General features: G+C 39.7%; 1 protein-coding gene across 1 annotated transcript in view; it reads right to left on the bottom strand.

Annotated features, from left to right (window-relative positions):
- ANKRD55 (ankyrin repeat domain 55) overlaps positions 1-12,323 on the bottom strand; it is a 46,664-nt gene that overhangs the window by 6,565 nt on the left and 27,776 nt on the right. Inside the window, exons 7-10 of the mRNA XM_010294911.1 lie at positions 10,163-10,347; positions 8,286-8,453; positions 6,250-6,914; positions 650-751 (exon numbers count right to left, since the gene is read on the bottom strand). Of these exons, the coding sequence (XP_010293213.1) occupies positions 650-751; positions 6,250-6,914; positions 8,286-8,453; positions 10,163-10,347 (1,120 nt within the window). The remainder of the gene's footprint in view (positions 1-649; positions 752-6,249; positions 6,915-8,285; positions 8,454-10,162; positions 10,348-12,323) is intronic.

Below are 12,323 nucleotides of genomic sequence, written 5' to 3'. Positions count from 1 at the left end.
GTTACCAGCAGACTGTAGGAGGTGGCCCTTCCCCTCTACTCCACACTACTGAGACATAGCTGGAATGCTGTGTCCAGTTCTGGGGCCACCAGAAAAAGAGAGACGTGGACTTACTGGAGCAAGTCCAACAACAAAGGGTGATGGAGATGATTAAGGGATTGGAGTGTCCAGCCTCAAAGGGGAAGCTGAAAGAGCTGAGTCTGTTCAGCCTTGAGAAGAAAAGGCAGCTGAGGGGATCTTGTGAATTTGTATGAATGCCTGAATGGGGGCACTACTGCAGAGGGAGCTAGACTCTTCTTAGTGGTGTCCTATGAAGACAAAAGAGTCAATGAGCACAAATAAGTAAGAAGAAGCAGTTTTACTCTGAAGGTGGTCAAACACTGGAACAGGTTGCTCAGAGAATTTGTGTAGTCTCCACCCTTAGAGGTACTTAAAACATAACTGGATGTGAGCCTGAGCAACCTGCTGTAGGTGACCTCTCTATGGGCAGAGGGGTTGGGCTACACAATCTCCATAGGTGCCTTGCAACCTTAGCCATTCTACGATGCTGTGGAAAAGGAACACAACACAAAATCTCTCTCAAGCCCTCAGATGCCAGTGCTGGAGGCACACAGTATGATGCTGTTAACTGGGACTTCTCTGTACTTACTTTTGTGAGCACAGTGGTTGGGTATGGGAGCTAGGCTGTTCCGTACAGGAGTAAGATTTTTTATTTTGGGTTGGTCTATGGATATCTGTTGAAAATTTTTACCTGTGAAAGAAAAAGATAATCGGTTATTGTATGAAAATAATTGGAAATAATATGGTGCACTGTAGATCTCTGGCTTCTAGGAAAAAAGAAAACTTACTTAGTAATTCTCAGAAATATGTAATAACAAGAAACCAACTGAAAAAAGCTGTTGCTTTGTTCTCTTTACATTCGTTAAAGAGTGACGGATTTAATATAGTGTTCACGTGTACCCTTATCACCTTCTCTCATATAATATAGTAATTGGTCTTAAAACAGGTACAATTCAGTAGCTAGGTCCATGTAAGAATATTTGGACACTAAATTTGTAGAAGTATTCAATTAGGTGGATTTGATTTCAGAATTGAAGCTTTAGTTTGCAAACTTTTCTAATAGGGTCTCAGCCTTTCTAAGTACTAGAACAGAAATTGAGTTTAGCAGCTGGTTGGAAAATGAGACTGGTGGAAGTCTATCAGCAGTAAAGATGAGCTTTGAGAGGGTTTTGCTGCAAATGAAAACATAGCGGAATTAAGATAAACTGATAGTAATTCTTACTAAACTATGTTTATGGCAATTTAATTTTTGCCAAGGAGAATAGGTGCTGGAAAATGAAATGTTAATTGGCTAACTGTGGTATATCACTGGCTAAGATTAAAGTTAACGTTGGTCTAGTGCTATTAAAAAAGACAATATGTTAGATGATGTAATGCATTTCACTATATAAGTGACACATCAAATGTTATTAAAAAGGTGGAAACTCAAACACCAAATCAACATTCTCTCCAGATCCTTTTCCTGAGTTGATCTTATTCTGTGATGTTGAGTCCCTCAAGTTTTTCTTTTTTGTTACCCCCAGATCTGAGATTAGCCTTGTAAGGAGTCTTGAGTTGTCTTGCCAAAGAGCTGCTCACCCAGCATGGCATTGCAACATAGCTCATTGCAGAGCAAGCATATACTCTGTCAGCATGCAGAGATGAGGGGAGATGTAGTAGGACATCTTAAGCAACAGGAAGAAATAGAATGATATAAATTGCCTTTGTGGCTTTGTAGTTGGTACTTGAAAATACCTATGTATCGCTGGGCTGTGCAAAATAAAGCTATAGGAAAATAGTTATGGAACAGTTTCCTAGAGTTTCACTGAACTGCTCTAACTGTGTTGCTGACTAAATGGATTCTGTGTGAAAGGAGATAAGGTGGTGTTTATCAGACAAACCCCCATGTTATAGTGCAGCCTTCAGCTCAGCATGGAGCGAGGTTCTGGTCCAAGACCATGGCAGTTGATAGACGTTGGATCAATGTGCTGGATCCCATGGGTAAAGCTGATGCATATTGGGCTAAATCATGAAGAATGTCTTATGGATGAGTTGTGTTTAGTAGAAACAGAGTTTGGTTTCTTTTTCCCATGTTTTAATCTTTATTTAGTCTATAACACTTCTCCAGGGTGATCAAAAAGTGGATGTAAATGTTGGTAAATTTCTTCTATAGACATCACATCCACTGTGCACGAAGAAATAAATATATGCATTCCAAAGCAGCAGAGAATCAAGCCTGCTGCTTCCATTAGTGCAATTTGAGTTTTATTGGTTTCAACGATGCTTATGCTGAGAACTAATGGCTTATTATGTATGTACCATTATGGCTTTGATGATGAGATTGCTTTTTCTATCAAGAGATATGTTTATTTCATAAATCTGGCAGTGTAACAACAGTAGGAAGCATAATCATGTTTGCAATGCTGATATGAGTACTAGGAAAAGAATCCTCGTTATCTAAAAGTTCTGGCATCAAGTGAAAATACTATTCTGCACTTCCTTTCTATCTGCTCCAGATAACATCAGAGAAAAAAGTTTTTCTTTCTTTAAGACATTATCTTGGTCATCCCCAAGAGCATATTTATGATGGCATTTATTTTTCAATGAAATGTAAAGGAGACAATTTCATTATCATAAAATGCAGGACTGTTCTGCATTTCATTTACTGACTTTTTTTACAGGTTGTTCTTTGATTTTCCTTTGCATTTAGGTAGGTGAACCACGTTGTGGTGTGTTTTGTGGAAAAGTTGTATATGTTATCATGAATGTCCCACTGTAAGTCAATCCTTCAGTCTGGGAAAGAAACAGCCACACTGATCAGCTTTGCTCTACTCTTTCCTGGCCAAGAAGTGCATCCTGTTGGACTATACCACACTGCTTATGCCAACATAAGCTTAATAATAGCCTATTTTTTAAAATTACCTGTTCAAACAAATAGAAGGTACTGGGCTGCTGTAATAAAACCTGCAATAAAGTATCGCCTTATACCTGAAGTGGTAATAATCTAAAAGATGAGTGGATAATAGAAGGAGGTGCCATCTGGTTAGAGGGTGCTAAGAGCTTCCTTACATTTGTGACAGTCTTCCTTTTACCCACTTGGAATTTCTCTACTTATACCATTTTCCCCATGGAATGTAGGTGGCATTACATTTTGCAAAAAGAGATGATTGCAAAGCTCCTAAATACAGAACGCTTCAGATTGTGGATGCTAGCTCAGAACTGTGGCTGGCAAGCCCTCTTGCAATATTGGCAGTAGTTTTTTGGTATAGTCTCTCTTTGCTCTCCCCAGCAGAGGGCAAGACAAGGTAGTTATTCTGAGAGAAACCTGATAGTAAGGTAAGTCTCACTGGTACCCACAGCAACCTCTCCCCTTTGTGTAAGTGCTAAGGATCAGCTAGTAAATTGACTCATCTTTCATTTCCAGGAGCACAGAAAACAGAACAAAAAACCTCAAAAAGTCCCCATCTATGAGCCATCTTCTTTAGTAGCAGTAAGCACAAAAAATAACTCTGACTTTAATGAAAGGCATGGTCATGGAAGACAATCAAAACTGTGTGTCAGCTGAAAAGATACTTTTGAAATTGAGTTCTCCTAAATTATTGATACACATAATCCTGCCCTGGATATTCAGTGATTAGGAAATTACATGTAGCCCCAACACTCATGACTTGAGAAATGGAGTATTAACACTTCAATGTCCTTCAAAGACCAGGTGGTGTTTTTCCCTCAGATAGGGCTCCTGCAGAAAAAAAACAAACAAGGAAATACCTTTCTTCAGAGAATGCTGCTTGCACAGCGCTACTGGGTGGGCTGGAGCCAGGCTTACTTTGCTTCTGATCCCTGTAAGTTCTCCAGGCACAGTGCACTGGAGACCTGGAAGCCCTGAAGGTCATACGGTAAATGCAGTTCTAATACACAGCAGGTCAGGTGGCTTTAATTACAGAGGCAGACAGATTTAAACCATACACATGGGTGTGAAGAAGGATAAGCAGATCTTATCGTGAAGAAATGTTAGACAGTATCTGGGTTGTGCAATGTATTCCTATCAGACACTCTTTGCTTTCTTACAAGCATTTAATTCACATGCTTCAGTGGAAATCCTTTCGCCAGCTACAGGAATCTTTTTATTGTTGGAAAGTTTTGTTAAAGGGAGCTGATAAAGAGATAACTGGGCTTAAGGCACTCAGGTCATTTTTTCTCTGAGGTAGGTAATAAACTGTCAAAGATAAAATTACTTATTCTTACTTTTGACATGCAAAGACAGCTCCCATTGTAACATTTAGAAGATTTTCCCTAATCGATACGATTTTGCCCTCATTCGTGTATGTAGACTGCTGGTCCTATCCTGAGTCCCTGTGCAGATCATGGAGCACTGAGTGGATGCACAGGGTCTGACCTGATTCAGCTGGTTGCAGCTTTTTGTCATAGGATGTTCATAGAAAACCACCTGTCCTTCTGTCCAAAGCAAACAAGGATTCAACCATACAGTATTCCAGAGTCTTAAGAAAAATCTATAATTGCATTTTCAATAACATTTAAATGTAATAGTTACTTCCACATCAAATGTATTCATAGTCTATCTAGTTCCACCAAGAAATGTTTCCCCATAGTTGTCCTCAGGATTGGTTTATCCAGTTTGAGTTCATTCCTCCTTCTACTGTCAAGATGAATGATCTCAGATATCTCAGCCTCACTGTAACCTATTATATTTAGGTTGTAAAGAAACCCTGCAGGTTTTCCTGTCTTCCACATGTGAGCTGAACCTTGCAGAGTTCAATGGAGAAGAGTTGTGCTGGAGCAATCCTTGCTAGCCACGTGGAGTTTGGGGTTTGTATGGTTGAGTGAATAGCTGAAGACCACACAGTAAAAAGGTAGTGACACCTATAGACCAGGTCTATCAAGCTTTCAGGAGTGTGGCCTCATGTTCAGGAAGTGGAACTTTTTGAATAGCTCCTTTTTAGCCTGAAAAACTATTTCCAGCCTTTATTTGCACAATGTAGAATGACCTGTCATTCTGAAATTGCTGTCTCTACCCTCATTATTAGAGATGTGAACAAAGATTTGCTATATTATAGATCCCTTTGCTTAGGAGTCAGTACAGTTTGCACTATCACACAAGCTCAGATAGTGACCTGACCTAACTGACGGTTCTTGTCAGACAGGGTTTCTGTTCACTCCTCTTTCTGCTGGACGATAATGGCTCATGTCTGTTGGGGTGAGGGTAGATTAACTTGTGTAATGTTTACTCCCGGTAATGGAGTACTGGTAAGTTTGGGGATTGCTTTTGCTTCCTTCTTTTTCAGTTGGATATTACAGAGATTGGAAGGCATGCTAGATGTGTTTAATTTCGGCATGGGACTAATCCCAAAGGAGATGAAGTTGGAGACACTGATATGTTGAAGTAAACTCCAGCATGCAGGCCAGCCAGTCAGATTCATTTAAATATGGATGTGAGTCAAACAAAGTACTAGATCCTAAATCCTGCCAAACCCTGGTTTCAAGTTTACTTCAGAATTCTGATGCTCTGCTTCATTGCTGTTGCATTACAGTTTCCAAACCACAACATAAAAGCATTTACTGTGCCTCTGTAAATTTAGCAACCTGAATTCAGCTTTGGAGAAACCATAAGAACAGCACATTAGACCAAAGAGCTGGCACTCAAGGTGGGAGGAGTGGAAAGGTGTGACACTACAGCCTGGAGTCAGAATATGTCTATAAGGGAAAGTGGCATGGTGCCAGTCTAACATGGCACACGTGGACTTACCTGGTTGGATCCAGAAACAGCTCTCAGCACAATTAGAGATTTGAGTGCAGTACTGTTCCCTTGCACATCTAGTTCCAGAACTAAACATGAACACAAGGCAGCCAGCATGGCAGTGGGTTTTAACATGCAATTCACAAGGCATATATATAATCTGGAGGCACTTACCTTGCTCAGGTACCTTACATGCTTCCTAACTACCTGCATTTTTACTTGTTCATCAGACTTTTTTAAGCTTCTTATTCCCCACACCTAAGCGCCTTGCTTCACCTGTCAGCTGATGTCCTGTCCATATGCTATCTGCAATTGCTACTACATATAGGGAGAAGAAACAGAAAAAGATATTAAAGAAATAGAAATATCACGGGTCAGACTTAATTTTTTTCTGACTCAGCTTGCCACATTAGTAGATATTATAGGATTCGGGAGATAGAAAAGAAAGAAATTACCTGATGGAGAACTGGGAAGTGAGGGAAGGTGGGGAGGGCACAGAAGCACATGGTGAGATCTATCAGAGTTTAAGCCATTTATCAATTTGTCTGAAGGAGTCCTAGTACAGACTTTGTAGGAGAGTAGTTGGTTAGAATCTGTGTTCCGGGGATCATTCAACAAAGGCTGGCAGCTGCTTCTGTGGTCCCACAAGTTGTGTTCACTCCTACTCTTTTGAGACTTGTGTGCAAAATGGTGAGTGCTGGTGCTGGAGGAGAAGCTTGATGTTGTGCTCTGGGAAGCAGTTAGGAAGGAATTGCCCACAGTGATTGGGGGGAGGCTCTGGGTTCTGACGGGCAGAAGTCCCTGACACTCTGGTTGCCTCTTCTCTGGTGTGAGGTACTTTGTGTCCATGCTCCTTCTTTTAAAGTCAGTGGTGGTCACACACTTATCTGGAATGTCTTTGCAGTTTGTGTCCATAATGCAATCAAAAGTGGTGATGATATCATCTACTTCTGAGGTCTCTGAGTCTCTAGGATATCGGTCTCTGCTCTCCTTCTGACTGGTTTTCTGATCATCTTTCTTCTTTTTGCAGGAGAAGATGTGGTTCAGCATACTGAATCGTCCTTCTTTCTTTAGGAGTCTGTTGTTCTGGGAGGGAAACTGGTGAACTGGCTCGGATCTACTGGAAGTACAAATAAAAATGTGATGTTGTTATTTCCAAATAATGAAAAAATACTGCCTGTGTTAACCAGGGGTGTATACTGTTCAGATACATTAGCAGAGGTGGTTCAAGGAGGCAAAAAATTAGGACTTCAAATTTGAAACTAACAAGGACTGAAATGATACTGTGTTACTTCATTCTTTCGTATGGGGTTCATTGCCTTACACTCATCTTAATGTAGGCTCAGTGCAGCTGAGGGAAAAAACAGGAAAAAAACCCCAAACAAACTGGCTTCAGCATCTACCAGCTGCAGAATAATGATTCTTAATGGTGAGGCAAGATCCAACAATAACAAGAACATCTTTAAAACCAAGTGGTCTTTGTATTATGTCATATTTGGAAAATGTTATTTCCAACAGCACAGTCATTGCTAACACTGTAAGAAACGCACTAGTTCACCATTCCTTCCCTTTCGCTTTCCCCATTCCCTTTCTCCATGCTTTACCTTGCCCTGCCTGTACTAAAGACGCCCAGCACAGTTCCAGAAGATCTAACAAGAGAATTACCTACAGTGGTGTTGCCATAGTGGTTTTTAGACGAGATTTTGACTAATCAACATTTCAGACCTCTTTTGACAGGCAGCGCGCAGGAGGAAAAGGAGGAGGAGAGATTATGTTATCCATGTCTCAAGTTGTAACACAGGAAATAATACTAACTGCTGACTGGAAAGGAGGGGAAAGCATAAAGAAAGGTGATGATTGTCTAAGTGCATGCTCATTTACCAAAGATGAAGAACTGAAATGAATTAAATGACAGCTGCTGAAACATGAGAAAGAGAGAGGAAGCTCATAAGCAATGGTAAAAGAATTATACTTTTAAACAGAAAAAAACTCAGAATAAGAAGAGACAATCAAGGTAGGGAACTAAAGAAGGCTAGGAAAACACTCCCAAACACTTTGAGGATAAAAACTTGAAATTTATTTTATTATTTATCTAGCAAAGCTGTTTTTGTGTTCAGTCTATCCTTCTGTCTGATTACATGAACACACAGTGCACAGAGATTTCAAAAAAGTGGAAGGCACATATCTGAGGGCTGAAATTATTCTGTAAGATAAATTTTCTGCATGAAGGTGACTGAGCAAGAGCTATAATCTCATCTTCTTGGTTCAGAACCCTCTGCTGATCGGCAGACTAGCACTGTAAACAGTGATGAGTCTTCAGTAGATGACTAATTTTAACATTGCTATTTTGGTGGAAAACTTGAACTGAGTATTGCATATGAATCAAGGAGAAATCACTCAGGGCTCAAACCCTTCAGTAGCACAGGAAAAGCAATGAATTTTTTTTCTAGTCGGTGGCAACATTTGAGGAAGATGTGAACGTTCGCTTTACCTGCTCTCCTGAGACAGCAGCTTGATGCATGCTGTATGCCCACAGTACATTGCATATGTCAGAGGAGTGTTTTCATTGATGTCTCGAGGGCTGCTGTCTATCCCCAGCTCTAGCAGTGTCTGCACACAGTCAGCTTTCCCTGCTGCTGCAGCCCAGTGCAAAGGCGTCCTACAGAAAAGGGGCAATATCATTAAAATAGATGAATAAATTTACTATCTAAACTATTAATGACGTAGTGAGGTGCGCTGCTATGCTACTCGTCCAGATTCATGACATCCATCTTAAGGAATTCTCCAGCAACTTATCCCCCACTGATGTACCTGCCAGTGGTGGTAATAAGGCCATAGACTGGTATGTATCTACTTATGTGCCTCTATTTAGCTGTAGAGAAAGTAGATAATGGGACTGCAGAATGCCTATACATGCTATATAATATCACCTCTTCTGCTGCTGGAGTTGCAGAGTGGGAGGAATGCCTGAAGTTTTCTGAGCAGAATTTGAAAGATGTCTTTATAGTGCCCACTGCATAGGGACAAGCTCTTCTCACCTTTACACCAAGGACCAATACCAATGGTTGGCTCAGGGCTCTCCATAAAGGTAGTAAGAGAAGAAACTTCCCCCAGGTGAATGAGAAGGACTGGACACATCTACCAGATTGTCATTGCCCCTTTGCCAGTTTCTGTGTTCTTTGATGGGCACAAACTGGAGCAGATATAATTGTCTTGAATCTGTGTAAGAGAATCAAACTGATTTTCTGCCTGGCAGAAGATTTGCATCTTGTCTTTGGAAACTTTTGTCCGGTTTCCCAGTTGTAGTATTTTGCTCTCATGAAAAAATCTGAAAGCACCGAAAACACCATAAGAAAACTGTGCAAAATAAAAAAAAAAAAATTGCCTGTTCTCTGTTTCTTTGCAATCCTGGTGATTTCAGATCGGTTCAGTCAGAAACACAATAGAATGGAAATCTACTGTATGTTTATAGTGAACAGCTTATCTTTTTCCTTCTTCAAGTATAATACCTTCTATGGAAATATCTGAGAATGTGTAATAGGAGGTTGTGTCTTACTGAGCTCTTAAGTGTAGTTAAACTCCTCCCTTTGCCCTTCTTTCCATAGAAACACAGCCTTCTCAACTACGTTTTACTGATATTTAGAAACTTCTCCAGAACCCTATTTGGTTTTATTTCTGTTCCATTTTATTGCACTTTTCCATGAAGAATGCTGTTATTTTAAGTACCTGAAGGCCAAAGCCAAGAAAACCTTGGCTTTTGCTCCACAAGCAGGATAATCAATGCGAACAGTCAGTTGGTTCTGTTTGCATTAAATAAATTTACGAGCAAAGTTCCGAGGGAGGTAGGTGTGGGGTGAAAAAGAGGAAAGAAGATGACTCTTCTGCACTTATGATATAGGGATTTCATCCTGGAAGGAATCAAGTGCCATGTCAGAATGGAAGGTGGAGGTCCTCTGATCCTATAGGAATACTCTGTTAGCATCCTAATGCAACAAGGGAACACTGCAATTTTTAAATACAGATAGCAGTAGGATCCCAGCTTCAAGCTGTAGGATCCTGTTCTATTGTTTTGAAAAGAATGTTCACTTTTGATTGAAAGAGGTTAAGTCAAGTGGTGACAAAGTCTTTTCACACGTAATCTTATCATTTCCTACCAGAAACACAAAGTTAGTCAGTTATTATACTAGATGTGATACATGTGAGCTGGACTGCTTTGCAGTCTCTGAGCAAGCACGGTTCTCTGTAACTGCAGTTCATTAACTAGGCCATGGCCTGTGAAACAGGAAACATGATTATAGAACAAACAGAGCTAGTCTCAGGTTAATAGAAAGGAAGCAGCGATTTCAGTTTCAGAGTTTCCATGGTTACCTGTCATCCACATCAAGGGCCTGCAGGTTGCACTCTGGGACTTTAGCCAGCTCACTGATAATATCACTGTAGCCTGCAGCAGCAGCAATGTGCATACATGTTTTGCCATTCTCATCATCGTAGTTTATTATTGATGGTCCCTGGTAGTGGTCCAGAATGATGGAGCACAGAATCCTGTTGCCACTCTGGGAGAAAGTTCAGAGAAGAAAACCGTTTTACAATGGACCTCACCCCAAACTGCATTTTCTCTGCTAAAGAAGACTAAATACAGTAATGGTGTTTTGTTTTGTATATATCAGACTCTCCCAAAAGCTTCCAATCTCCTGCAGGAACTGGGTTTGCTTTATGGTTTTCCTAGAACACTTGGAATACTGGAAAAATAATAAATAATGTACTACTGCAAATATCTCCAAAAGTTACAGAGTGTAAATTACTCAACAGCTTTCTCAGAAATAACTTTGTGTTTTTGCTGTTTTGCTAAGCCAGAGTCCAGAAAGATATAAGCCTATATTTCCTCATAGAAATTTAGGGTTGGAAGGGACCTTAAAAGACCAACCCACTTCTGTAAGCCTGTCCAAGTACATGTAGAAAAGCCATGTCAAATATTTGCTCAAGTGGTTCTTAAAAATTTTCTTAGCTAGGTTGCTCCAGTGCTTCAGTGTCTTAACAGAAATTTGACATTGTTCTCTAACCTGCAAATGAAACTGAACATTTTATGCCCTAACTTGGTGGAAATAAAGAAGAAGTATTTATGATTTTTTTATAACAACATAGAAACACAAGGCTGGAAAGATCTTTGTAGATCATCAAATTCAATCCCGGCAATCACTTGCAGCTATGTTACATCATCCCTTTCATAAACTTACTGTGTCCATTAAAAACAATTACTTTTTTTGTCCCCATTACTCCCAAAGGAAGGCAGCTCATGAACTTGTTTGCTTTAATGATTAGTATCTGTAATCTCTATTCATATTCATGGCTGATTTGAGTCCCTTTGTTTCTGTGCCAGCATTATTATTTAGGTTAAATACTTCTTTCCTCTGACTAGTATTTGTTCTTCAGATATATTTGTAGACAATCGTCATATCCCTTCTGAGCTGTTCTCCTGCCGCTTTAATCAATCAAGGTCTTTTAAGTTTTCTTTGTAAAATATGCTTTCTATTTCTCTCATCAACCCACTAACTCTTCTCCTTTTGTGTTTTAGTTGTGTATCCTTGGAGAGGGGTGATTAAAATTGTACCTAGTCATACACAGACATTTTTGCCAGGTCTTTGTACAGGACAGTAGCTCTTCCCTATTTGTGTTAGAAATACCTCTTCTGGTATGTCACAGAACAGCATTTGCCTTGTTCACAGCTGTGTCCCATTAGAAGCTCCTAGTCATTTTGGAATAAACCTTTACACCTCAGTACTTCTCTTCCATAGTCGTTTCCAAACATAGAGTTTACAGTTTCTTGGAGGACCTTCTGTTATTAGCACCCAAGTGCATGACTTTTACCCTATTTAATACTCTCCCATTTATATTGTTCTAGACTTGAAGGTAATCCAGCTTCTCCTGTATGAGATCCCCATTCTTTTCTGTTAATGTCTTCCAGTTTTTTGTTATTGGCAGGTTTCATCAGAAAGCCTCTGTATTTTGTGCCAAGTTATCAGGAAAATATTAAGCAAGATTGATTTCAAGCCTTATCCTTGAAAGTAATTCCTTTCAGCTTCTATTCAATATTTAATTATTACTCTTCACTTCTTGATTTTGAGATACAACTTCTTTTGCTTCTCCATACTTTTGCCTATTATTTTGTAAGATGTCTACTTACTATAAAGATATCTTTTAAAGATGGATAATCATCTGTTATATCTCAAGCCTCTTCTACACATTTTCCTTCTCTGCTCTTGGCATACAGATTCCTGCTACATTTTGCATGACTGACAGGATACATTCCAGGTCCCTGGAACCTGCTGGTCCCAGAGCTTCTCAGTCCAGCTGAGAATTCCCTTGATTTACCAAAATGTTTCCCTCTGAACTTTTTATGTTCTTTGTTTACTCACCTGTTTAATTTAGAGTCTACTCATCATCATGACATCCAAGTTTATTTTCTATGACAAGGCATTTTATAATGTCCTTGTTAACCACGTTAAAATCATTATTAATTCATAGTTGTCTG

The sequence above is a fragment of the Phaethon lepturus genome, unplaced genomic scaffold (genome assembly GCF_000687285.1).
Source record: "Phaethon lepturus isolate BGI_N335 unplaced genomic scaffold, ASM68728v1 scaffold30129, whole genome shotgun sequence".
In the NCBI taxonomy this organism is placed as follows: Eukaryota; Metazoa; Chordata; class Aves; order Phaethontiformes; family Phaethontidae; genus Phaethon; species Phaethon lepturus.
This window is presented reverse-complemented; position numbering and strand designations above follow the sequence as displayed.